Raw genomic sequence first — 26,547 nt, 5'->3', positions numbered from 1 at the left:
GCACCAGAACTCAGTAGTTATTTTTACAAAATCTTTATTCATCTTTATTCATCTTCATTCATCTTCATTTAAGCATGCACTTCTAGAAGGGAAGACGAGGCCGGTGTCCCTCTGAAACAATCTTTACCCCTTTGTCTGTTACAGCCAGCTTTATAGAGGCGACCCCATCATAAATCCCCCATGGTGTGCTGGAAACTCTGTATGTCTGTGTGTGTATGCACGAGCATGTGAGTGTCTGTGTGTAAGGACAAGAAAGACATCGTGGACAAAACAGGACACCCCCCTATAATTTAGTCACAATATTATAGTTAGTTAAATGGTCTGATTGTTCAAATATGTATTTTCTTTGATTGTTGTAAAATAATGTGTGCCCCAGTCTCCAAAAATGACATAGTGCAGGAAGGGTAGTTATTCCTCCGTTACACCACAAGAGGGAGTATCCCCTAAAATGAGCAGCTCTAGCGGGAGTAAATAAGCCCAGCCACTAACCATAAGGCAGTGCGCCTATAAGAGTTGTGTGAGAGTGCAAAAGTGTGTAACGTTGTGCTATGTCTACATATATGTTTGCAGGTAAGCAGATACAAGATGGTAAATAACTTAAAATGTATCTACAGATGAGTCCACGGGGTTGCAGAGAATGTGGGAAAGTTGGCCGTTAATCCCCATTGTGAATTAGCCGTGGCGCTAACGATTAGCAGCTAGAGATAATTCGTTAGTTTGTGCAGAAACCTCGTGGCGCTTTTGTGGATTTATACCTGTACCGGGCTGTAATCACAGCAGATATAGACTGGTGGATCACACTATCTTTTGTTTATGTTTATTTCATTGTTGCACTGTAAGAAATATTAGAGATTTGAGTTTAAAGACTAACCATAAGGCAGTGCGCCTATAAGAGTTGTGTGAGACTGCAAAAGTGTGTAACGTTGTGCTATGTCTACATATATGTTTGCAGATGTTTGCAGATACAGTAAAGGCGAACTCACAAAGCCACACTGGTTTCAATTCATTTTAATCCAAGTGTGCAACATGTGTGTGCGCATACCCGTATGTCTATGTGAGTGCACGTGAATGACTGTGTGCATGTGGATGTGTGAGTGTATCAGTTAAAACACTGTGGGTGTGTGTCTCTTCCTAGGGGCCATAAAAACCATCTCCCTTCCAGACCACAGTTATCAAGTTACAAATGTTGAGACCCCCACACAGGTATCCTCTGGGGGAATTTCCACTCAGCATTAACTCCTCTTTGTCTTACTTTCACAGTTCAATTGGGGGAGGGTCTCCTAAGATCTACTCCTAAGTTCATGACACAGTCAGGCCTTTATTTATATCCAGGGCAGTGTCAGTGTCTCACAATAATTCTACATTCTATCTAACACATTTCTAAACTTTAAAATAAGCTAAACATTCCTACATGTCTAAACTCTAAAATAAGCTAAACATTTCTACACAAGGAACCATAGCTATGTAAAGCGTGTGTTCTCAACGATTTATTAATAGGTCTGCAGTTTGTTGCAATCCACTTGGCATTGTGTCAGTCAATATGTCCGAGGTAGACTTACTGAGTCCCCGATGCTCCGTGAGTGGTTTGTCGCAAGCTGGGTGACGCGTTAGCCAATGTCCTACCAGCATTCCCGGCTAACGTATGCTTTGCGTCAATGTGATATTTTAAGCTGGAGGTGCTTCAGTGAAAAGAAAATTCCTTCTTGCACAATGTGCATAATACTTTCTGTCGGTCGACTGTTCCGTCTTGTTATTTTTTTAATTCTCAAATTTCCCATCGAGAGGGCCAATGTGTGTTTATCATCTTCCATATTAATTTCGTTAGTTCAGCTGCCCATCACTACCAGATCTACTGCCCATTTGGGCATGTGCGAAGGTAACTCTACTTGGACAAACTGCCCAAAATGCGTTGACAGAGACATTTCAGGGATTTTGAGTCATTCTGCACTCCAGATGCGTTAATTGCGTTAAAAATTTTAGTTGCATTGACCATGATGGCGGATTAATTTGCGTTAACGTGTAAATTTTGACAGCACTAATTATTACGCATCCTAAATAAAAGCGTTGGGCATATGGTGCATTGTGTGGCCTGTTACACTGACTGCGAAGCTTATGGACACAGATAATGTCCCGTCCAAGCAATAGGAGGATTTCAGCTAGTGAATCAAGAGGTGGTGTCTTGGCAGCAATGGCTTTAAGATGATGGCGATGAGTAGCAGCCTCTGGTGTGGGAATTTCCTCTCTATTTTTAAGAATTAAGTTACACTCAATAAGTTTTAGTAGTGCTAACTATACATCACCATCTAGAGCAGGGGTCTCGAACTCCAGGCCTTGAGGGCCGGTGTCCTGCAGGTTTTAGATGTGTCCTTGATCCAACACAGCTGATTTAAATGGCTAAATTACCTCCTCAACATGTCTTGAAGTTCTCCAGAGGCCTGGTAATGAACTAATCATTTGATTCAGGTGTGTTGACCCAGGGTGAGATCTAAAATCTGCAGGACACCGGCCCTCGAGGCCTGGAGTTCGAGACCCCTGATCTAGAGCTTCTATTATGAAATCCATGGCCTTTCTTCCACTAATGTGTATTATGCCAGAACATGTTTTCAAGGTGTTCCCTTGAAGGCACTTCCCTACTTCTGTGCAGCTGGATGTTGTAATAGGGAAATTCTCTTCTTTGCTCGCCAACAGTTAAATATGTAACTTCCTTACACTGACAGAAAATTGACTTTCACCGGCCCAGCCACTTAAGATCAAAGTGGGCTGTATGTGGCCTGCGATGTAAAATGAGTTTGACACCCATGTTTTAAGAGACAGACCTAACAATACTACAGAGAAAACTACAACAATCAGAAGATCACCTGTGAATAAGGCCTTGGCAACAGTGGGAAAGAAAAACTCCCTTTTAATAGGAGGAAGGGTGTGAAGACAGTGTAATGATGAATACCAATAGTCCAGCCTAGAAATAATAAATGTATAAGGACAGGACATCTTTAATTTTAGAAATATTGTGCAAATGCAAGAAAACATCCACATTTTTTTAATATGCACATTGAAGGACACATCCTGGTGAAAATAACTTCAGGATTCCTAATAGTGTTAATGGAGGCCATGCTAATGCCATCTAGAGCAATTATCTGGTTAGACACCATGTTTCTGAGATTTTTAGGGCAGAGTACAATAACCTCAGTTTCATCTGAATTTAGAAGCAGTGATTTGTGGCAGAAGGATAGCACCACTAGTGAAAGGGAAGGTTTACAAAATGGTAGTGAGATCTGATGTGATGCATGGTGTTGGAGTGATTTTGTTAAATGTTGTCATTGTTGTGGTTAAAATTCTGAACCTTGTTTTAAACTGCATGATTAAAGATATGCTTCTGTTTCTATTCTCCTCCCCTACATGTAGGATGGTGGGGGAGGCTATAGCTATAGTGTTCATCTGCAGGCACATTACATGTAAAGACTCTGGTTTCCGACAGCACGGTGGTTAGCACTGTTGCCGCACAGCAAGAAGGTCCTGAGTTCAATTCCACCATCAGGCTGGGGTCTTTCTGTGTGGAGTTTGCATGTTCTCCCCGTGGGTTCCCTCCGGGTACTTTGGCTTCCTCCTACCGTCCAAAGACATGCAGCTTGTGGGGATAGGTTAATTGGTTAATCCAAATTGCCCATAGGTGTGAATGTGAGTGCGTGTGTGTTGTGTGTTGGCCCTGCGACAGACTGGCGACCTGTCCAGGATACCCCGCCTCTCGCCCTATGACAGCTGGAATAGGCTCCAGCGACCCTGAAAAGGATAAGCGAATGGATGGATGGACTCTGGTTTCCTTATTTGGTAAGGGATGTTCACTTCCTGCCCTTTAGGGGCTCGCCAGTGCTTATATATGGTGAACCATTAAAGGGGTTAAGCCATATGCGTGTGAGGGGATGTGGTTAAACAGTTGTAAGCATATATTGTGTAGCAGGAAGTCACGTATACAGAGACACATACACACACATACACATTCACTCACATGCTCGCACGTGCATGCACACACACAGTGCCTTAGGTTTTACAATACACCACAGGGGTTTTACAGTGGGGGGTTGAGTAACTGGGTTCACTGAATAAAAGCTGTGAGGGGAGGCTGGAGTTTTGGAGTTGGCTACAGGTGTGCTTGTGTTAGCTCTCTGAGCGCAGTCTCACCTTGCAAATAAAGTGTACAAGTGGCTCTTGTTCTCTGTTTGCAGTCTCTCGTGGTCTGATTCCAGTAGGGTCGTATGTTTAGACCCAACAAATGGTTTCAGAATGGCGGCACTGACAAAAAAGCAGGAGGCAGAGCTGGAATTGGCAGAGTTAAAGATAGGTAGGCATTTCAGTGGGAGTAAGTGTCTAAAATTGACAACAAGTTAGTACATCAGAGGGATAGCCCAGATTGAGCAGTTTAGAGACGAAGTTAGAGAGGCAAGGCTGAGACAATTTGGGCATGTGCAGAGCAGGGAGAGAGGATATAGTGGACAAAGGATACACAACATTATTAGACAAAGAAGTAACATTAATACAGTCCATGGCAGGATTTCCCTATGTTAGTACTACGTAGTACTAGGTAGTACTATAGCCTGTAAAGTTGTACAAATAACAAAAATAACCTCGACATCTGCAGTTTGAGAAGGCTTGTGAAAAAGATCTTCCTTTAAATAATATTTTTGTCACATACTGAAAGTGCTTCAAGTAAAGTAAAAATATACACAAGTAAAAAATATAAAATGTCAGAAATAAAGAACAGCATGGAAAAATGAAAGCTATAAACTTACTCAAATCAAAAACAGGAAAAGACTCCAGGGCTAAGATAACATTCTGACAAAGGGGAAGGGGAAAAGATGACTATATATACGCACAGAAGAGCAGGTGGGGAAAGTGGAGTCTTTACCTCACAACATAAAGCACATTGAGGCAACTGTTATGATGATTTGGAACTATATAAATAAAATTGAACTGAATTGGAGACAGGTGTGGATAATGGCTCACAGAGGAACTACATCACAGAAGACGAGACAAGAAAAGCAAAACTAAAAGCAAAACACAACAAAAACTAACTTTTAAAATAAAACAGAAAGTGCAATAGCCAAAGAGTTAAAAAAAAAACAAAAAAAAACACAGACATAAATGCATTCTTAGGTGCAACACTCTTTTCTGGCATCGTTGTATTATACTCAGTTGTATAAAGCATTTGTATTCTATTTAGTCACAGTATCCTATTCTTATCCTATTCCAGTGTTTTTCTAATTTTTCTATGTAACTTTGCACTGTCCACTTTCTGCTGTAACAAAACAAATTAAAATAAAGGTTATCTTATCTTATCTTATCTTATTAAATACAGTAAACTTGACACCAGAGGATGGAATACTGAGAGAAGACTTAAACTATAAAATAACTAGGAACTGGGAACAAGACTAAATACAAGAATAAGAACTTGAAATCTGAGTAAACAAACCCTGTATGGTTCAGTTACTTAACCTGTAGGTCAGTAATTCAAAAAGTAATGTGAACAAGAAAACTGTGCTTCTTTAAAGTCACGTGGCTTACTTGAAAACAAACAGATGAATATGAAAGTGAAAGCAGTAAGGAAACTAACAGAATAGCCCCACATGTTACCATTGCAGTCATTGTGTCCAGAACCACGTCGGAGAAGGTAAGACCTTTTCAGTTATGCTGCTTTGACTCAAATTCAGTAACAATACCAATAAAAAAGACAATTAGTTCACTGTGTAGTCAGTTACAATCACGGCGTTGTTTATTCTGCTATCAGAGATTTAATTATCCTGATGCATTACAGCTGAGACTCTCTCTCTCTCTCTCTCTCTCTCTCTTGCGTGTCTAATAACTGATTGCAATTAATAACTAATTCAATTTTAGATACTTTCACAAAAAATATAAATTCAATAACTAGGTATTCTTATCGTTGTTATTTAAATATATTTGTTGATTTGCGTGTGTGTATGTGTGTAGGTGTGTGTGTGTTAAAAAGGAACTCTGATAAAATGTGCAAGTTCACCTAACTTCTCCTGGAGCATATCTACTTTCCACTGTGCACATACCCCTTCCATTCTATTGTTTTCATACTGAATTTTTGACATAGGGATGTTTACCTCTGTGTAGCGTTCTCTCCTCTTTTAACAGCTGCTGGACTTTTATAGGGGAGGTTTAATGCACCAAATGCTTTCAGTTGGTGAAAGGTCTGAACTGCAGGTATTTCAGCACCGAGACTTAAATGGAAAAGAGAAAATAGAAATAGAAAGTAGAATAGAAAATAGTTTAACTTTGTCTTAATGTAATATGCGAGATCTTCCCTGATAAAACACCAGATGGTCCTTCTCCTCTTTAGTTTGGTTTTTGAGGACTTGGCGTCCATGTTATCCAAAAAAGATTTTTACATTTCAAATCATTTGAGCACATAGAAGTTTTCAACTTTGACTGAGCAAATCTAAATTGAGTTTTCCCCCAGAGAAGACGGTGATTATTCTGGATTATATTCACATATAGCTTCTTATTTACATGATAGAGCTTTAACCTGCTTTTGTGGATGGCATGTCGAGCTGTATACACAGAAGGTGATTTCTGACAGTGTTCCTGAGGCCCTGCAGTGATTTCCATGACTAAGATGCTCTTTTTATACCCAATCATGTCACTGACCTGTTGCCAGTCCATGACAGACGCATGCCTGTTTTTAATGCAGTGCAGCCTGATCATGAACACCCAATATTGCTGAAATTGTTCCATAATTTGCATAATGTTTGTAGATTGATGAATTTCTGCCCATCTTTATTTCTAACAAACTCTGCCTATCTGAGATGCTCTTTTTATACCCAATCATGTCACTGACCTGTTGTAAATTAACCTATTTAGCTGCAAAGTGTTCTTCTAGCTGTTTCTTGTTAGCACCATTTACTTTTCCAGCATTTTGTGCCCACCTCCAAAGTTTTTTTGTAGCATGTTGCAGTCATCATTTTCACAATTAACTATTAAATGAATATTTTTATTAGCTTGTATAAATATACTTATAACTTATATTTATACTAATTACTAATATTTTTCATGAAATAGTCAAATATCTTAGTTTAAACATCTGTTATATTTTCTGTTTTACTGTCAATAAAATATTTGTTTATGAGACTCAATTGAATGACTCTGAATCTTGGAATGGACTCAAACGCATATAGTGAGGATGAAGGGACGACGACAGACTGTGAATTGCAAATTGTATCTATTTTCATCTTTTTTTAATTTCAGTTTACTGACCTTTTCATATAATTGTGTTGTTTTACAGATATGGGCGGAGGTAAGTCCAGACCTGTTGCATGTTGCACTAGTCTCAGAGCAAAATGTATAATCGCTTCATTGATCCAAAGTTAAAAAAAAAATTTAAAAAAATGTTTCATTGGGGTTTTTTTTTATTTTTACAATAAACGCTGAAAACTGTGACATCCTTATATGTGAAACATTTTTAAAGAACTTTTATTCTTCAACCTAACCAAGTAATTAAGGTGAACATCAAAAAAACAGTAACAATAATAGCAATAGATGCTCCACCTACTGTAACTCAAATTTTATTTAATGATAATGATGTTAAAGGTAAAACTTGATAAATTTTCAAATTTTGCATTGTGACACTATTTGTTTATGTTCTTAGCTTCCCATTATGTTAACATATGTGATTTTCCTCTTCAGTATTTAGTCAGTCATGGAGGCCTTTGCCAAAGTGAGTATGATAAACATATTTTATTGCTTTGGCTTCGTTCTGCTGCTTAACGCAGAATTTAGATTTTTTGTTGTGCTAGCTGACTGTTGTGTGTGATAGCAAAGCATCGCTGTTATGCTAATAGTGCAAGCCATATCTTATTTCAATGTTTTGTTTTGTTTTGTTTTAATTAACAAGAATAAACAAAAAATTCTTGATTTTGTGAAATTGCAAAAATAGCAAAATAATGAAACCATTCTTCTCAAACCTCTTCTTAGTGGGCCAGCTAGTGAACAAGAATGTAGTTTATGTAACTCTGTTGAGACTACAGTGGTGTGACAATGTGTTTGTCCCCTTCCTTTTCTATTTGGATTTTTTTCACAATTAAATGTTTCAGATTATCAAATAAATGTAAATATTAGACAAAGATAACATAAGTAAAGACAAAATACTCTTTCTAAACAAAGGTGTTACTGATTAGGGGAGGGCGGGAAATCCAAACCTACATGCCCCAGATCACTGACATAATATTTGATGTTGTTTATCCTGCTCATGATAGCTCAGTTTTTGTTGGTAAAACACAAGACTGGTATGGCCTAAAAGAAGGTTTTGGCTAAAGTTCAAGAAATATTATGTATGCTAAATTTTTAGAAAAATTACAAAGTGATACTTTTTTATTTCTAAAAACAACAACAAATTATTTGTAAAGTTTCAGTGTCTGTTTGGTTGATTGTTTGCAGGAATAACCAGGATACGCTGGATTTTCTGAAATCGTACAGACCTCGAAATCATGAAGCTAGCCATCTCAGAATTCTGCTTATTGGGCCAACTGGTGACGGGAAATCTACCTTCATCAACTCTGTTGACAGCGTTTTACAAGGCAGAGTTGCTAATCGAGCTCCAACAGATCAACACCTTACAGCAGATTCATTCACCAAAAAGGTATGTATGTTTCTATCTATCTATCTTTTTTTTTACTGTCAAAAATGACTGTAGCTGCTTTAAACAAAGACTTATGAACTCCATCTTCTGTTTTCAGTACAAAACATATAAATTCTCCAAAGGCAATGAAGGTGATTACTCATTTGTTTTCAATGACATCATGGGCATGGAAAGGACCAAAGGCATTCATGTGGAAGATGTTAAACTTGCCCTAAGAGGACATGTGAAAGATGGTTACGAGGTAAAAATCTTTTGACCTTTGGCTTTGTTTCATATGTCTAGTTTTTTGGTTTTGTTTATTTATGTTTTTTGGGTTCTCTTATATGGGTTCATAATATTTGCAAATCACTGAATCGTGTTTGCATTTACATTTTGGTGTTACAATGTTTTCATTTCAAATGTATGGGATATAGTAGGGGAATATATGTTTACAAATTATTATTTCATATGCCTACAAGATAAAAGTTAATATCTAAAAAATAAGCTGTGTGTGAGTTCAGAGTTGAGTAATGGTGTGTAGTCTTGGTTTTGATCTTGTGACAAGTTCTGTTTATGATGTGCTACTTTTCTTTTGAGTCATAATAATTTTAGCAGTGATATTCTCAGTCTCAGCATGAGCCTGCTTTTCTTCTTTCAAGCATCACTCCCTCCCTGTATTCCATGTCCTCAGGCGTTTATCACAGGCTGATAATCTATGGACTTCAGCAGCCTTTAAGTCCTTATTGCATGGTCAGTTCATTCTTTTCTGACTTTGAAGACCCCTGATTCTGACTTCTACCGTCTTTCATTCTATCTCATCTTCTCCAGAGTCAAAACTTCATAAGACTTACTCTTTTCAGGGCTCTGTTTAGTTTGTGCCTTCTGAATATAATCATAATTAATCACAATTATTACTTTAACTCTTGTAAATGGATAAATAACTTTACACCTCTTCTTACTCCGTTGTTTTCTAGTTCGATCCTGAAAACAAGCTGGAAGAGGGAGCTCCAGAATACAATGCTGCTCCTGAACTGAGTGACAGAGTTCATGTTCTGGTCACTGTTGTTCCTGCTGGCTCAGTGTCTTTACTACCTCCAGACATGATAGCAAAGCTGAGAGATGTCAGACTGGCAGCCACTGCGTTGGGTAATATACACATATACACATACATACATACATACATACATACATACATACATACATACATACATACATATATATATGTATTAATTTATGGAATATGCAGCAAAAAAGGAAGGAGAAAAACAAATGTTTATAAAGTGATTACGTTTTTGCATTAACAGAAATTCCCCAGCTGGCTATTCTCACTAAAGTTGATGATGTCTGTCGCAAGGCACAAAGGAATGTGAACAACATCTACAAGAGTGACTACCTGAAGGAACAGGTAAATTTTATTAATTTTAAATGCGCTTTTTCAGTTACATTTTCTAAATTCAGCACTGAAATCTTTTTACAGTTACTGATTAACTGAAATCTTTTCAACACTCAGGTCTACAAATTTGGCCAGTTTCTGGGCCTCCCAGTGAACAGCATCTTTCTTGTGAAGAACTACAGTTCAGAAATCAATACAAATGATGCCACTGATGCTCACATCCTGTGTGCACTGAAACAGATGGTTGTCTTTGGAGAAGACTACCTCAACCACTTGAATGACTGAGACATGAGAAAATGAAACATTTCATTTAAACATCAGACTGAATACCTGCTGTAGATATTCAGTCACACATTTTATACCTAGACTGTCTGTTAATTTTCACAGTCTGCATTTTTCCCAGCTTTCTTTCCTGGCTTCAAATTGGATAAAGTTTATTAATATGTAGCAACTATTTTCCTATCTCACTGACTTAATGTTTTAATGCTACATTAGTCTACAGTGCATTTCCTCTCATACACATCACACCACTGCTTTTATGCAAAAACTGTGTTGTTTTCAGTCTGTATTGTGTGTTTGACCTCTTCATGTTTTTCCCATAGCATATACAAGTCACTGGTGTCTTCTGCTTGATTTTACTTCCTCCCCAGTGTGATTGTCTTAATTGTTTTTATCTGTGTCTGTTTTGCCCCTACGGTTTCCACTTCTTTTGTATTTTTTTACTTAAAAAAAAGAAAAGCTTTCAAACTGTGTGAATAGAGTCATTGTGTTTCAGGACTAGGCTTTTCTCCAGGACATTGTGGGCGTGACCTTTAGTCAAGATCTTTCCCAGAAATATTTTCCAGTTCCTCCTAGGGGATCTCACATTGCTCCCTGCTGGGTGTGCCAGGAAAAACCTTCAACCATTTGATCAGATAGCTCCATGTCAGCTGTATCCTTTCAACATGAACGAGGAGCATGGCCACTAGCTCTACTAGCTCCCTGAGTACCAATTTCTCAAACATGTTAGATAATGGATTTGCATTTATATTAGTTACATACATTAGTTACAATAGAATCATCTCCAACAGTCATTCACTGTATTAGAAAGAATGAAAGAAAGAAATAACTATATGGATGACATTTTCACTCTTGGGCCAGCACGGTGGCATGGTGGTTAACACTGTTGACACACACCAACAAGGGTGCCTTTCAGTAGGGTTTGAGGTTGGACTTGCTTTATTTTACTCATCTATTAGATCACCTGAGCTTCTGAATTAAAAATACTTATTTGTTATTTATAGAGAAAGACTACAATATTCTGATACGGGACTCTCCAAGCCTTCACTGAAGAAAGACAACCTATAGAAGTTAAAGTTGTACACAAATTTTTTTCTGTTTGATTTTTTTTTAAGTCATTCGTGTGACTGTTCGTTAAAATGAGATTCTAATTGTACATGTAGCTGAGCTAAATTATATATGGGACTCCCTTAGTACTCACTGAGTACATCATACAACAGATTTAATGAAGTCCTTTTGTGTGGGTTTGCATCTCCCCCCATGCTCTTATCTGCTTAACACTACTTTTGTCAAATAAAGACTCCGAAACAATAAAACAAAAACCCTTAAATCATCTTCAGCTGACTGAATATGGTTTCAGGGAAACCAGAGAAGTGGTTCAGGCACAAGGATACCTCCTGGGGGAGGTGTTCCGGGCTTGTCCCACCGGGAGGAGGCCCCGGGGCAGAACCAGGACACGCTGGAGAGATTGCTGCTGCTTATGCTGGCAGTAACATGTCCGATAAGCTCATCTACGGAGACGTCACTGCAATGCATCATTTGATAGTGCACAGAGAAGAGAGTTTGGTGGGAATGAACAAATTCTACTTTTAAACAGCTCATCAGTGAAAAATCATACAGGGTAAAAGCACTGGAAGGTTTCATAGCTAAACATATACAGATTTTTGCCATAAGGTGGCACAGTGAGACTTTATTCATGTATGAAATACACGAGCTTGATTAAATCACACTCAAAATTAACACATACTTTAAAAGAGACAATATCCCATAAAGTTGCATCCACCAAGAAGTGAGTGGTCGCTCTTCTTTGTAAAAGAGGCTCAACAAGTCAATGAAGCTGGACTTGGGTCCAGCTCGGGTCCACGAAGAAGAATTCCGAGACACTAGAGCTCATTTTTATCAGGTAAGTAATTCTTTGAGCACTGCAGATTATTCTCTTTGCCACTGTTCAGAGAAGAATTATTATGTTAAAGCCTAATAATCAGAGTTTTATGGTTAGATTTCTATATGTTGTTGTTATGGTACAGATATGCAGTAGCATAAAACTGGTGTGCAAACCTTTCACTGTGCTGCAAGCTGAGAGTGATTTTATTCACAACTTTCACTTTCTCATATCACTTTTTTTTTTATATTTATCTTCCCTTATCATGCTCCAACATGCTTGTGGTCACACACCCTACTTGTGATGTACAGCATAAATTTTTTTTTCTCCAAATCAACCAATCATCACAAGCTGTGGGGATTAAAATAAAAAGCTGTTGTTTAAAGGTAAAATAAAGGAAGATAAAAATTGTTAAAAATGCATTCATTGAAACATTGTAATGTTGCTCCTCTCCAATTATCTGTCATTTCAGTGGCACGTGGGTGAAGTTGGGAAAGGCACAGCCAGATGGTTGACATCAGGGGCTTATCACCCGGCAAACAGACTAAACACCAGACCTTGCCCATCTGTTTTCTTTCTTCCTTCTCCTTCTCCAGCTCCTTCATGGCAGATACCTAGACTGGTGGAACACACTCTCATAACTCACTCATTCAAGCATATGGGCATGCACTTGTATGGACACCTACTTTATTATTTAAATATTTAAATAGTTGTCTGAGTTGATGATTTTGGTGTCTGTAGTTTGTTAGCACTAAGTTGCAGAAATGTTTGGGGCAGAGCTCCACGCCTACTGATAGTTGCTTTGGAGCATTAAATTGGTCATTAGGTGTAGATTCATCCATACCATTGGTTTATAGACAAAGGTGACCAAACCTTACTAATTTTATGTCAATGAAACTGAAAATAATGCCTAAAATTGTTGGTTGTGTCTAGTTTTCATGCTACCAGACCCCCAAAAAATTAGTTATGACAAAAATCACTAATATACATTTTAATCCTTAAAGTTTGCCTAATATGTCCCAAATATGGGTAATTTTAAAATGGTTATATATCCTAAATGATGAACCCATTATTGATGAGGCTTGCCTTATTTGGCTTTTGTACCTCTACTCTGATCTTGGATTTGGGAAGTAAATTTTATAATGCTGCAAAGAAAATTTTACAACGTATTTAAACATCCCACTGATATTTTATCCTCTTTCAAGTACGGTGACTCACAGAACTTGCACAGTTCTCTGAAATGTATTCTCTAAACTGGAAATCTTCAAAATTATTGTTGTTTCAATTAAAAAGAGGTAAAAGACAACTGGACATGTAGCTTCAAATTGCAAAAACATAATTGTTTCTTGGAATTGGAATAAACACAAAAACAGACAAAATACACAAAAGACCAGCAGCCCAGGGGTTTTCAGGACTTCTAAATTCCCAGAGGCGTCTGCCAAGGTCACACATGAATATATGCCAGGTCACCATGGCAGATATTCAGAAAATCCAGTACTTTCCAGTTCTCTCCCTATTTTCCATGTGCTATGTGGATAACTCTCCTATAAGGTCCCACAGATTTTATCAGAAGCCAATTAGCCCATCTTTCTGCCATGAGCAGGCCTCGAGGGGTGAAGGTGCTCTCCAACTCCTACTATGAAAAAGGTGAAATGTGAAGAACTATTGATACAATATCAGTGCGCACACACAGTCTTTGTATTACCCAAATCCTTATACTCTCATGGTCAAAACATCCTATTTATTGTGAGATAAACAGATTTCTAAAATATATGAAGCATCATATTGACTTAAGATGAAGTGTCTATTATATCATATGGGAGTAGTCTGATGTTTAATAAGGTTTACTATAAGAAATGACATTTTTACATATCTTCTTAATAAACACGTCAATTAACTGAACATTTTAGAGTAAATGATAATGATAATCCTCCCGCATAATATTTCAATTGGCAAAAACTAGATATACTTATAAAATACTCAATGCAATGATCCCAAACACACACTCAAAAAAACTTTTTTTTGCCCTCATAATGATAAAAGCATAATTGGGATTAAAACTGAAACATTTGAAATATTTAAAACCAAAGGTTTATTTATCCAAATAATTAAACATTAAAGAAAATATAAACTGAAAACAACCCAGTCAAGTAAATTTCATTTGAATAGATTCCATTAAATTTACCATTTCCTATTGTACTCAAGTATTTTTCTGAGTGCACCAGCAAATCTGCAACAGAAGGGCTGAAAGAGGAAATAAAGCTGTTGCAATGGCACGTGATACACATGATAACTGCATTAAATCCATGGAAATAGAAAAAACAAAAAGTAAATCATTACTGCAAACCTTCCTGTTCATCACCGTTTAAACGCTGCATTAAAAAAGTCTGTTTGCGGTATTAGCAGAGCTACACACTGTTGACAAAGTCCTCTCCAAAGTCGATCATCTTTCTCAGTGTACTGAGGATCAGCGTGTCAGTGTTGTCGTCCGTGTGGATTTCTGAGTGGTAGTTCTTCACAGGAAAGCTGCAGTTCACTGGAATACCCAGAGACTGGCTCACTTTCTCCATCTAAATGTGAACAGTTTAACATTTGTTAACAATTGTTTCTTATAAGGGTATATATTGCTTTTTTTATTTAAACTGATAAAATCACTGGTATATACCTGTTCCTTTAAGGGTGAGCTCTTATACACATTTTTTATGTCTTCTTTGACTTCTAGAAAGGCTTCATCAATTTTAGTTTGGAGAAGCATTTGGGGAATCCCTGATACATAAAAGCTCAGAGTAAAGATGATGTTTGTCAGGTTATTTAAATCAACTGAAAAAAATGAGCCTTGCCCAAGTGAGAGGCTGCTTGTCTGACATCCATCATTTTTTTCATATATTTATCACTCAGTGTTTTTGCTTGGCTCACAGAAATCACAGAAACCAGAACATGAACTTTGTCACTGAGACCAGGGTTTTCATTGTAGTCGCGATCTCTTTTGGATATTTAAGTCTCTGTGTTGAACTGGAAAAGAATAAAAAATGAATTAATTATAAATTGCACGTAGCTCTTTCTTATTTTAAAAAGGGGTATTGTTCTGCCTTAAACTTCAGTTATTATACCAGGTAGCTATCCTTCACGTGTCCCTTCATAACCTGTTTGATGTCTTCCAAGACAACTCCTCTTTTTTGCCCTTATCGACACCCATGATGTCAGTGAAGGCAAAAGGGTAAAAAGTCCCTGGTTCTGCTTTTGGGATTTTGAAAGTTGTGTACTGTAAAAGAGAAATGTTTAGCTGTTACGATAAACAAGTCACCTCATCAGAAGAGACCATAAGGCAGTTAGTATTGTGATTCAATAAATTGAGGCTTAAATACAGTGGCGGTCCTAGCCTGTTTGGCGCCCTGGGCGAACACGCCCTCTGCCCCCCCCCCCCCCACACACACACACACACACACATGAAGAGAGAGAGAGTATGCATTGTATGCAAACGGCTATTAAACAGACATCATAATTCGTCATACAGTGAGAACAGGACAAATCAACAATTGACACTGACTAATTAATATTATATTGTATATACTGTTTGGAGTTTAGTCTGTTACTGTTACTATTTTTACCATTTCTTCTTGGAGGAACTGTAACCCACATAATTTCCTTAGGGATTAATAAAGCATTCTGATTCTTAATGTTGTAGGATACATGACCTGCCATTATCCAATGACACATCTGCTTACCTGTATCTTTTGCTCGTTTCTCCTTGTAGGAGCCATAATTAAATGTATTGAATTTTAATGATCACTGGGTTTTCATTTGTTTGGTTGCTATGGTGATGTGTAACGAGAGTCACGTGGGTGGTAGCGGTGACATTAAGAGGGCGTTGTCAGTCTGTCATTCACTGGTTTGATTTTGACAGAGAGGAGGGCTGGCAGCCGTAGTTTTTGTTGACCGCAGCACAACGAGTTTCCCCTTGTTGCATTAGAGCCTGTGATGTTTTAAGAGTTTGAATCGTGAGCCGATCACATTGCTCTGTAAACTTTTCAAGCACTTTAATAAACAAGCAAGCAATTCCACCTCTCGCATTATTGCGTAAAGTTGACAGCGCGTCAGGCAAATAGGCTCAATCCCCCGGCCTCTAGCGACTGTGGAAGTCGCTACACTCCTCTTCTTCTTTTCTCTTTTTTTTTAAACTTTAAAAACCGGTTGTGTGTGAGACTTTAAATCAACAAAATATAAAATATACATTTTAAATTGTTATTGATCCCTTTACCCCGAGTCCTAAAGTGTATATTTATTTTTTTACTCTTAAATATTTATTGTTCGTTTACTTGCACTGCTGTAACTGGAGCCTCGTCGTCTCGTCTCTCTATATACTGGACTGTATGTAGCGGAGATGACAATAAAGTTTACTTTGACTTCAGCAGCGAGCAGGCGCACCGAGGCCTCTCGCGCTCACTTTTTGCTTATAGAAGTTTGAAAAAACATCGGTGCAAATTATAAGTCTGTATCATGACGTCTGGTGTTTTCGTGTTTGTTGGTTTGTTTTTATTTTGTTTTATTTTGCGAGTTGGTTATTAGATGCTGCTCCAGCCAGCCAGAGAATCCCCGCCGCCCGCCCTCTCCTCCCTGTGCCGCAGCAGCAGGCGCACCTCATAACGGAGGGCGCCCTTACTCCCAGCAAATGGGCGATAGAAAACCAATCGGTGCCTGTGCCATTCCCAATATGCGCTGGCTGATGTCGGGGCAGCATGAGTACGAGCAATTTTTTTTTTGCCGATGCCCGTGATGCCGCCCCCCACCACGATGCCACCCCAGGCAACCGCCCGTGTCGCACGTATCTAAAACCGCTACTGCTTAAATAAGGCTGTTTCCTAAAAGTACAAATAGATAAGTGAGTGAAACTGAACTCCAAACTGAAAATCTGTGTCACGCCAGCACTTCACTTGCCCTGAACAACTGATTCTGAATCAGCATGGCCTTGTTCCACTTTGACCTTGAGTGGTTCTCTCTCTCTCTCCCAGTCACCATCTATGTGTGTGTGTGTGTGTGTGTGTTGTTTCCGTTTATTTGCAGGAGTGGAGATAAGTCTCTTGTACCAGGGTTTCTCAAGTTTATACAATCAGGCCGACCGACTCTGTTATTTGTTTTAGGAAATTGCTAAAAAATAATTTTTTACATATATATTTTATCATTTTTGGCCATAGTTTGCAATCATGCATGTGTGTATACGTGTATGTTGGAATGAATGTTTGTCATTATGGCTGATTACATATCTGTATGTTTTAACATGTACACTTATCTTCAATCTGTGGCTTTTATTTGACCTGATAAGCACCTGTAACTCTGTTTTGAAAAGTGCCATATAAATAAAGTTACAATAATAATAATAATAATAATAATACTGTCTCCTCACTTTTTTTTAACATATTTCCCTTTAGTCTCTAGCACAGTGTAGATTGATGACAGGGGAGAAGGCTGTGATAGGCTGGGTGAGGTCTGCAATGATACAGTTGATAATAAAACTGTTTCCTAGGATGACATTTGATGGAGAAACCCATCTGCTGACTAGTTTCATCACAGCTTAGTTAAACACTTACACCGCATGGTTCAGAACTGGCACGTACTGTTTTCGTGAAGCTTTCCTGAGGAGCTGCATTGGCCAAAGCTCGGCTGGTCATTCATTCTCGTAAAACGGCATCAACCGGGTTGATGAAGCTGGACTTTCCAGAACCAGTGGGTCCACAAAGAAGAATTCTGAGGTACTGGATCTCACTGTTATGAGGCTGGTATGTATTTATGTCCTGCAGATCATTCTCTTTGCTATTTGTGGAAGAACATTTGCGGTGTTAAAGCCAAATAAGGCTGTGATGCAGATATTTTATAGTTACAGTACAGGCGCAGTTCAGAACAAGGCTAATGGTGACTGATTAGAGATGGTAATCATTTGTAGTTTTAGTCCATGAAGCCTAAAAGCAAACACTGAACATCAGCACACACTCACCTCCATTCTAGTTTCCGCCATTCATTTTCTGAATGTAACAAAATACATAAAGAACATTAACTGTGCAATGTTTCACAGTTGTTTTTGTAAAGTTTAAGCTTGATTCTCGTTTTAAACGTCTTACTCTTCAAACAAGGAGTCATCAGGTTGAGAGCTCTGTCCTCCCATAGCTACAACAAAGCACAATATTACAGCACGTACACAGGCACAAATATTCTTTTTGAGGAGGGTCGCTGGCAACATTACGACAACATGTAGACCAACTAATGCTTCTAACCTTTGTGTCCAAGCAGAAAAAAATGCAACACTAAAGAGAAGTAATTAGTTACAACCATTAAAGATGGTTTCAATTTCATAAAAAGTTTAATTAAAACTTATTAAGTTCAAGACAAAAACAGGAAGTTGTACTGAACATTTTTCAGCCTCCTAACCTCAAACGTTGTACCAGAGGAAAAACCTCACGCCTTTTGCTTCTCTCGTTTCACTAAAGTAAATGTTTGAGTTTCACTTTCTTTGTTGCCAACTACATAGAAAATTTTTCCATTTTCTTGTCACATGTTTTATTTAAAATGCATTTTTCCTTATCTTACTCCACATGCTTTACATGTCGTCATAACACGTCCTATGGTGTACAGCATGTAGAGGGTGTGTGTGTGTGTGTGTGTGTGTGTGTGTGTGTGTGTGTCAACCTTAAGCTCCCTACGTTTCTGCACAGTATCTTAGCTATTCCTGTGACTGCACTCTTCTGGAGAGAGGCCTCCAATATTGTACCTGGAATCTACTGGAGCCATTGGGGGACTTACAGCTCGCAACGCTCATATTACCACTAGAACTACTTCAGATGGTTTTAGCTGGTGTTTTCTCTGGGGTGGAATGATTGCACAGCATACTTGAATTTTTTCAAGTCATTAATTACTTTAATGACTTTACCCTAGCCCTTTTCTCACAAGTTAATTCAAATAATTTAACTTACCTTCAAAATAAAGTGCAAAATTGAAAATCAGTTAAATAGTTTGTTTGTTTATTCCTTAATCGTGTGTGTTATGTGTCAGACAGACACTTAATCACACAGTCAAACCGCAGTCAAACAAAACAAAACCATGTGTTGTTTTTTCAGGATGATTCCAACATCAGATCAATGATGAAATTAGTCTCCCAAACACACTCATTTATCCTTGTAATTAATTGCCACATAACAATATTCCACGCATATGTCTTTATTGTCCGAGTTTTGCTGGTTACACAGAAATAATTTGGAAATAAGTTTAAGAGTTTAGGTGTCTAAATAATTCAAAGTGCATTACAAGTATTGCAATACAAAACTAGGTATACTAACAGAAAATAAACAATAAAGATGATACATATAAAATATCGTGTAATCAGTGGCATAAAATTATGTGACAAAAATATACAAAGAAGGTTATGAAAAAAATATAATCTATTAGTATTTACAGATTTAATTTTTGTATTTGTAATATTGCAAATTTATCTGGTGTATAAACAGAATGATTATTTATCTCAAAATAATATAATGTCTAAGTACTGAATTACAGCGTGAGCAACCTCCCAGATTCACATCTGAGCAAAGGAGAAAAACTCATAAGTACAACATGCAGCTGAAAAAAGTATTTATTGGTACGTCGTTTGGCTTGAATCTCTTGATTTAAAAATCTTCCATTGATTTCTGTCATAGTCAAGTGGGTAAGAGCCATCAAATGATTCACATTCGCTTATAAACGTAGATGACTCTGCCACAGGATGAACAGTGGTGCTCCACATCTTGACACGAATCAATGCAGAATGGGATACAGCAGCAAAGAAAACACCTGTAGGTGGAAACAAGCAGTTGTAATGTTGTAATTGTAATGCACTTTTAGAGCTTTAGTTTGAAAATCCTCTAACTAAATGGTTGTATTTACCCAAAGAAGGCGAGGCCTCCACAAATAGCCCACGTCAGCAGGCCCGGTGTGTGTTGTGTCCTGGTGATCACTGCCTGATGGCAGTGAGGACACACAGTTTGTCCAGGAACATCCTGTAGCCTCGGTGTTACTACAATGTTAGTCACTGAGGAACAGAAATGTGTAAAACACAAAACAAAGGTGTTTATTCCCATTAACTTTTGTTTCCATTTTTAAATTCAAAGCACTTTGTAGAGCTTCATAGAGTGGCTTTAAACTACTATCAAGCTGGCAGTGAGGATCTCATGATTGTGCATCTTGCAACAGACATTTGCAAGATGCAGGTTGATGACCAGAACCAGCCTGCAAAGGAAAACCAAACAACCCTCAAAACTTCCATAAGGAGCCACCTTATATTGATTAATCTCAAGCCAACTTCCTGCTGCTGGCCCATACTGCTACTATTACTTAACTATAACCAAACCCAATGTGGGTTCAAATCATTCATCAAGTGTGTGACCCTTCACTTGCATTACTTAAGTCAGTGGGAAATGTGTTCCCCATCCTTCCCTTGTATCAACAGCTAAGACTCGACATCACCACTGGAGGGTGCCAGTAGCAAGCAGTAGTGGTTGCAGTAGTAAGTTGTGGGTGAAAAAAGGTCTTTTTTTTTTATAACAAAGCCTGACTGTTGTCTTGTATTTTAAAGTAATGAGCCATCCAAGCACCAAGGTTTCTAGTAGCAGATGTCCAGCATAGCATAGACTAGTAATATAGTCTAGAAGTAGAAGACTACTAGTATTAGTAGTAGTATATAACTGTATAACTGTGACATGGTTAATGTTTTACATGTGTTTAACACACAAATGTGGCTTTGGAGTGAATTCTTATGCATCTTTTTCAAAAGGCAGGACTCAGGATGTGGCTGCACATGGGGTGAACTCTGAACAATTGTTTTTTTTTTCCCCCTGTAGAGAGGCTACAAACAAGCCTATTCTTCACATCAGTTTGAAATGAGACCAAGAATTTCAGCCAGTGTCTACAGAGGCAGCTCTGTTCACTTTACACACTGGAGCAGATGCACATTCATTTTTTTAACAGCTTTTTAACAGCTGTGAGAAGTTACACTTTAACCTTTTAATGTTTTTATTTTCCCATATTTGCATGCAAGAGTTCTGAGAAATGATACAAAGACACGTAGGTGTACTTTACAGGATCAGGTTGCCTCACCTGTTGTGACAGGTGCAGCCGGTACAGGAGCAAAAACACCGCCTGTTAAACAAAGTACGCAAGTCATCACAACAGGAACGAATATACATACGTAAATAAGTACTTTAGTATACTGTTTGAAGAGAACTGTCACTCTATAATTTATCTCTTTAATCTTTAATCTCTTTCATTTGTGTATATAAGCAAACACATAACAACAAAGGCGTATTAGAATATTTTGCTATAAAAAGCAGGAATCTAAGTTGTGAGCGCAGACACAGACCTGGCTGATATCCTGGAGGGGAAGGTGCTGGCTGAGGGTACATCCCTGGTTGAGGGTACGTCCCTGGTTGAGGGTACGTCCCTGGTTGAGGATACATCCCTGGCTGAGGCATTCCTTGTCCATAGTCCAAGGGTGGGCCGGGGTAAGGTGGAGCTGATTCCTGTGGTGGATATCCTTTTTCCATCTTCAGAAATGTAAACTGAAATTGAATAAGTGCAAATAAAAACTTAAGACGTGTTGATCTAAGTTTTCTGGCACTGTAACACAGTATTTGAGATTTGTGTCACTTTCAATGAGTTACAGGCAACTTTTAATTTGCTTTGTCCAATGCAAATAGGAGGCAAAATATTCATTGCATTTGTTTGTGCAAAGGTGTGTGTGACAACCAGTTATATGGTTTCAGAGGAAACATTAGCAGATGTAGGTGTGAGCTAAAGCTTTTTAAAAGCTAACCACAGCATCACATAAATATTTCCAGTGACTGATATCCTTCTAATGGTTTATGAGGTTAGTATCTGACTATTGCTCAGATACTGATCTCATTAAAAGTGGCACAAATGAAATACTGCACAGGTTACCCAGTGTAGCACAAAAACTATGTTCAGAGGTCCTCCAATCTGTAACCACAAGAATTCAACTCAACACATTGGCAGTGGCTTAGATACGTAAACAGAAATCCAAGATTCACACTCTTTTGGGGGTTTGTTGTAGTTTTTCTGTAGTTTATATTATAAATATTTACCTTAAATGTATGCCTGATTAATGTGTGTCCAGTGTTGGCTTTGGTTTGATTCTTTAGCTGCCAAATAATGTGTCTGGTGCTGTGCAGTAAGTTCAGACTGGGTATACAATGAGGAAGTAGGTCAACCAGTAACACAGAGTAGTGAAAGTGAATGAAAACTGGGAAGTTGGGTTGACAATTGACATAGTAACTCCTGAAAATGACCTCAGTTAAAGAAAAAGAAAAGATGGTTTCATCTATTAAGTAAATGGAAACCTACGTGGTTGTGTGTGAAAAGTAACTGCCCCATAAACCTAACAACTGGTTGTGCCACCCTTGGCAGCAGGAACTGCAATCAAGCATTTGAGATAACCGGAAATGAGTCTTTCACAGCACTGTGGAGAAATTTTGGCCAACTCTTCTTAGCACAATTGTTTTAATTTAGCCTCATTGGAGGGTTTCTAAAATGAATAGCCTGTTTAAGGCCACACCAAAGCATCTCAACTGGATTTAAGTCTGGACTTTGACTAGACTGGGCAATAATCTTTATTGCCTTGAGCTTCAGGGCACGAGCTGACCTGGAAATTCTCCTTTAGGATTTTCTAGTAGAGAGCAGAATTCATGTTTCCATCAATTACAGCAAGTCAACCTGAAGCAGAAAAGCAGCCTTAGACCACCACCACACTACCACCACCATGTTTGACTCTTGGTGTGAAATATGACATTTCCCATAAGTCTCGAGGATCATCAGCATGTTTCTTGGCAAAGTGAATTTTTCCGTTTGTGGAAAAAGGCTCCAAAGGCCTTAGAAATAGCTTTGTAACCCAGAATGAAAGATGACTGTTTCATAGCTGTTGCATGGCATGATGTGTTGCTTTTTGAGGGTTTTTAGCCAATTTCACATCATCAGACAGCTTATTCATACAGGTACAGGTAGTTTTGGAGAACTTTATTCCCTTTATAAACAAAATCATTATTTTAAAAGTTATATCTGTCTAATATTAAAATGTGTTTAATGATTTGAAACATGTAAATGTGACAAATATGCAAAAAAAATAAGAAATCAGGAAGTGGGTAAAGGTGGGTACCTTTCCATAGCATATATAGCGCAGTCATCTGAAGTACTAATAACAAAGAAATACTCCCTCCAACATAAGTAAAAACCTTAATGATAAAAAAGTAATATTTACTGAGTGTTTTTCAAGGGTTCAAGTAAAATGCCTCCAAAAACGTTCTTCCTGAATGTTACAATTTTGTATAAAATACTATGAAAAAAACTGAACTAAGACGGGTTGCTCATATAGTTGGTGTGTTTTATGTTGTTTTTTGTTTTTTGTGGTTTTAACTTTATCAGTGTTTTGTATTTTATAAAAATAAAGCTTAATCCACAAAATGACTGTTACATAGAGCTGAAATCAACTGAAGTACCAAACAGGAAAGTAACAATAGGGAAGCTATGCTACTGTGTAACATATTTACTTAGCTTGTGAGCAATGATGCAATAGAAATCCGGTTTGAATGCACTTTACTCAGTTTGAGTCCTGTTGTACATTGACTACAGATTGCTGGTCTTAGTCTCTTTTTATAATACAGAGCCTACATTGTGTACCGTGGGCTGGTCAGTGTGGTAGGAAAGAGGCCCAGTCAGTCCAAGCAAGCCTTTCTGTATCCTGCTCTAAATCCATCTTAAATCAATTACAGAGAGCTACGAGCCACATACACTAATGAGGCACTGTCATTCCCCCGAGCACACCCTGTGCGCCTCATCCTGTTTTGTTTGAATGTTCTTTCTAAATAAGGGTTAGTGTTGATGAAGCTAGGAAGCATAACAACAAAAGAAATACCTTTTTTTTCCCCATTTCTGTCCATTACCGTCTAAAAAATATATAAAAAACAGGCAGTCTAACTATGAACCAGGAAGAAACCTCATCCTCATGTGACTATAAATGTAAAACAACATTAACTTACCTCTTATCTCACCAAAAAAAGCTTTCTCCTGGAGCTCTCTGTCAGTGCCTGAAGGGGAAACACAGTAAAACCACAACAGGAAGGTCCATACAGAGTACCGATAGACACGGCTGCTACAAAATTTTGTAAAAAAAACAAAGAAGAAGCGTATTTCCTCTGTCACCTTTGGAAGGCTTTTGAGCTGTGGATGTGTTAGTCTTCACTCTCTGTTTCCCTGTTCGCTGCCCCCTCCCCTCATGTGTAACTGGGTGTGTCAGAAGAAAAAAAATGAAGAAAAGCACTACCCTGTTGGCTCAGTTATTGTTTAAACGACCCATAAAAGCACAGCCATAAGACATATGAGCACAAATATAAAAAGACAGGAAGAGCGTGTGCCGCTGCTGAGAATAAAGTCTTCCTTGTTTACCAAAATTTTTCTTATCAGTTTTAGTCGGTGTCTACAGCCCTGCCTACGTGTTTAAAAAAACTATGCACGCACAGAGTCCGATAACAGCATGAATCATCCCACTTAACAACAGGGGATCAAGAAACAAGATTTCTTTTCATGTGTACCGTTTTTGTTTTGCTATTTTTTGAGACTTTTGTTGTGTAAGCCAATCTATGCATTGTACAGCTTTTGTTTTCTCTCTTTTTTTTTTGCGTACATCTGTGGTTTCCTGTGGTTTTGACTTCCTCAGTCTGCTCAGTAAATGAAAACTTATGTGACCATATTTTCTTACATATCCAGCCTTGCTCTTTAGAAGCAGAATGAGAGAAGGGAATTTCTTAATCTTCCAAAACAGTTTGAATGTGCTAATAATGTGCTATAAATAAGTAAATCACACATTTAGAAAATGTTTTGAATGTCTTCTTTATTTTATTGCAACTGGATCTCATCTCTGGTTTGTTGGGAAGGACTGAAAATGATCCTGTTCCACTTTCCTCTCAGGTGCTACGTGCTTTTACATGAATATTTGTTTCTCATTTCCTGCATGACCATTTCAGTGTCGTACATTTACTTCCACATCTTTGTGTTTGCTTCCATTTACCCTCTCAACACATGACTTTGACACACAGAGGTCTTGCGATATTCAGGAAAGGACACTGAGAGGTTCACGGGACTGTTACAATAACATTACTCATCACTTCTGGAATTGGACTGCAGTGTCCATGTATGAATGCAGCTGGACATGGGAGGTGCTGGCCTGAACTCAGAGCCAGACTTCCAGTGTCTGCTTTCAATTTATGACCACTAGAGGTCAGCATAATTCCAGTGTTACAACAGTGTTTTTTCTTTCCTCTAAACTTTGGGAGCAGTTCAAGCATCATTCAGACTGGAGAGTGCGCCAGCACACAAAGAGTATCTCAAGCATCCAGTAATTGCAACATAGATCGGTATTTCTTCGGAATCAATTCCAGGCTTAAAACTAGTGGGATATCAGGCTTTAATATAGGAAATGTTCATGTTTCCTGCCATCAAACAAAACAGTAGTTTGCTTTAAGCAGAAGAATGATTCTCATTAACCTTAAACAAAAGTTTGCATACTGTAAACTGTATTATATGCTAATCTTGAAGTCCATCCATCCATTTCCTTCATTACTCAGGGCCACAGGTGAGCTGGAGCCTATGCTTGCTGTTGGAGAGTAAAAGGCTGGGTGGAGTCTGCACAGGGCACCAGTCTGTTACAGGGCTAACACATAGAGACAGCCAAGCTTTCAAGCTCACATTCACATTTACAATAGTTAACCCATTAAGGATGTCTTTGGGCTCTCTATGTCTGTGCCCACGCAGACTAGAGAGTAATATTGGTTTTCTTTTGCAACAGAAAAGGAGTGAGAGGAGCCAGACATGTATAGGACACTCTAATCTAGCACTACGGGTCTGAATGTGGCAAGTGTTTCACATTTTTATACTGGACAAGTAGCTGCAGCTTGTTTTTGATTAAAAATAAAGACAAAAACTAATGCCTTGTTTTATTTTATTTTATTTTAATTTACTTTCTGAAAGTTAGGGCATGGTATATATTATTCCGAGGGAAAAGTGAATTTAACCCCTTTAACTTCCACCCATGTTGCAACAACTGATTCATAGTGTCTGTCATAATCACACAGGAAGTCTTGCAGTGAACCTATTCACTAAATGCAATTTTTTTTTTTTCATCAGATGCAACGTGGAAGGTATTTATGTCTCCCCCTGGGGTTAAATCAGTGATCTTTTTCTTGTGAAGGTGAATGCACAAACCACTACATTACTTCATTCAGTGCATATTCTCACAACACTGATTAAGTCTGCCCAGGAAAATACAGATAAGAGCTC

General features: G+C 38.1%; 2 protein-coding genes across 5 annotated transcripts; one reads left to right on the top strand and one right to left on the bottom strand.

Moving 5' to 3' along the window:
- Positions 1–296: 296 nt before the first annotated feature.
- LOC116315655 (interferon-induced protein 44-like) lies at positions 297–15,625 on the top strand. Of its 3 annotated transcripts, none has more exons than XR_005612806.1 (10): positions 297–952; positions 7,298–7,309; positions 7,699–7,729; positions 8,449–8,650; positions 8,748–8,891; positions 9,604–9,775; positions 9,934–10,034; positions 10,140–10,953; positions 11,642–12,204; positions 12,656–15,625. XR_005612806.1 is itself a non-coding variant. In XM_039611095.1 (8 exons), exons 1-8 carry the CDS (start codon positions 931–933, stop codon positions 10,305–10,307), a joined length of 852 nt encoding a protein of 283 aa, XP_039467029.1. In that variant the 5' UTR covers positions 297–930; the 3' UTR covers positions 10,308–11,622. The 3 variants fall into 3 exon arrangements, 1 of the variants encoding a protein (XP_039467029.1); XR_005612807.1 differs by lacking the exon at positions 297–952 and adding an exon at positions 5,590–5,662; XM_039611095.1 differs by lacking the exons at positions 11,642–12,204; positions 12,656–15,625 and having other exon boundaries at positions 10,140–11,622.
- A 3,748-nt stretch (positions 15,626–19,373) lies between these two features.
- On the bottom strand, positions 19,374–24,661 carry LOC116315654 (cell death-inducing p53-target protein 1-like). Of its 2 annotated transcripts, XM_031734008.2 has the most exons (6): positions 24,415–24,661; positions 24,252–24,299; positions 21,563–21,761; positions 21,301–21,342; positions 20,092–20,236; positions 19,374–19,998 (listed from the first exon to the last, which is right to left on the bottom strand). In XM_031734008.2, the coding sequence occupies exons 3-6, from the start codon at positions 21,744–21,746 to the stop codon at positions 19,893–19,895; spliced, it is 477 nt and encodes a 158-aa protein (XP_031589868.1). In that variant the 5' UTR covers positions 21,747–21,761; positions 24,252–24,299; positions 24,415–24,661; the 3' UTR covers positions 19,374–19,892. The 2 variants fall into 2 exon arrangements, with proteins under 2 accessions (XP_031589868.1, XP_031589867.1); XM_031734007.2 differs by having other exon boundaries at positions 24,252–24,660.
- Positions 24,662–26,547: the final 1,886 nt, after the last annotated feature.

Source organism: Oreochromis aureus, linkage group 4 (assembly GCF_013358895.1).
Source record: "Oreochromis aureus strain Israel breed Guangdong linkage group 4, ZZ_aureus, whole genome shotgun sequence".
Classification (NCBI taxonomy): Eukaryota; Metazoa; Chordata; class Actinopteri; order Cichliformes; family Cichlidae; genus Oreochromis; species Oreochromis aureus.
The sequence above is the reverse complement of the archived record's forward strand: the minus strand, read 5'-3'. Positions and strand labels throughout refer to the sequence as shown.

Bases quoted from the DNA above. Each gene is read 5' to 3' on its own strand.
- LOC116315655 (XM_039611095.1), top strand. From the start codon at position 931: ATGTCTACATATATGTTTGCAG. The intron at 9,776-9,933 runs GTAATATACACA...TTGCATTAACAG, and splicing joins ACTGGCAGCCACTGCGTTGG to AAATTCCCCAGCTGGCTATT. The intron at 10,035-10,139 runs GTAAATTTTATT...TTCAACACTCAG, and splicing joins GTGACTACCTGAAGGAACAG to GTCTACAAATTTGGCCAGTT.
- LOC116315654 (XM_031734008.2), bottom strand. From the start codon at position 21,746: ATGGAAAAAGGATATCCACCACAGGAATCAGCTCCACCTTACCCCGGC. The intron at 21,343-21,562 runs GTCTGTGTCTGC...TTTGTTTAACAG, and splicing joins CCCTCCAGGATATCAGCCAG to GCGGTGTTTTTGCTCCTGTA. The intron at 20,237-21,300 runs GTGAGGCAACCT...TCTGTTCCTCAG, and splicing joins GGCTGCACCTGTCACAACAG to TGACTAACATTGTAGTAACA.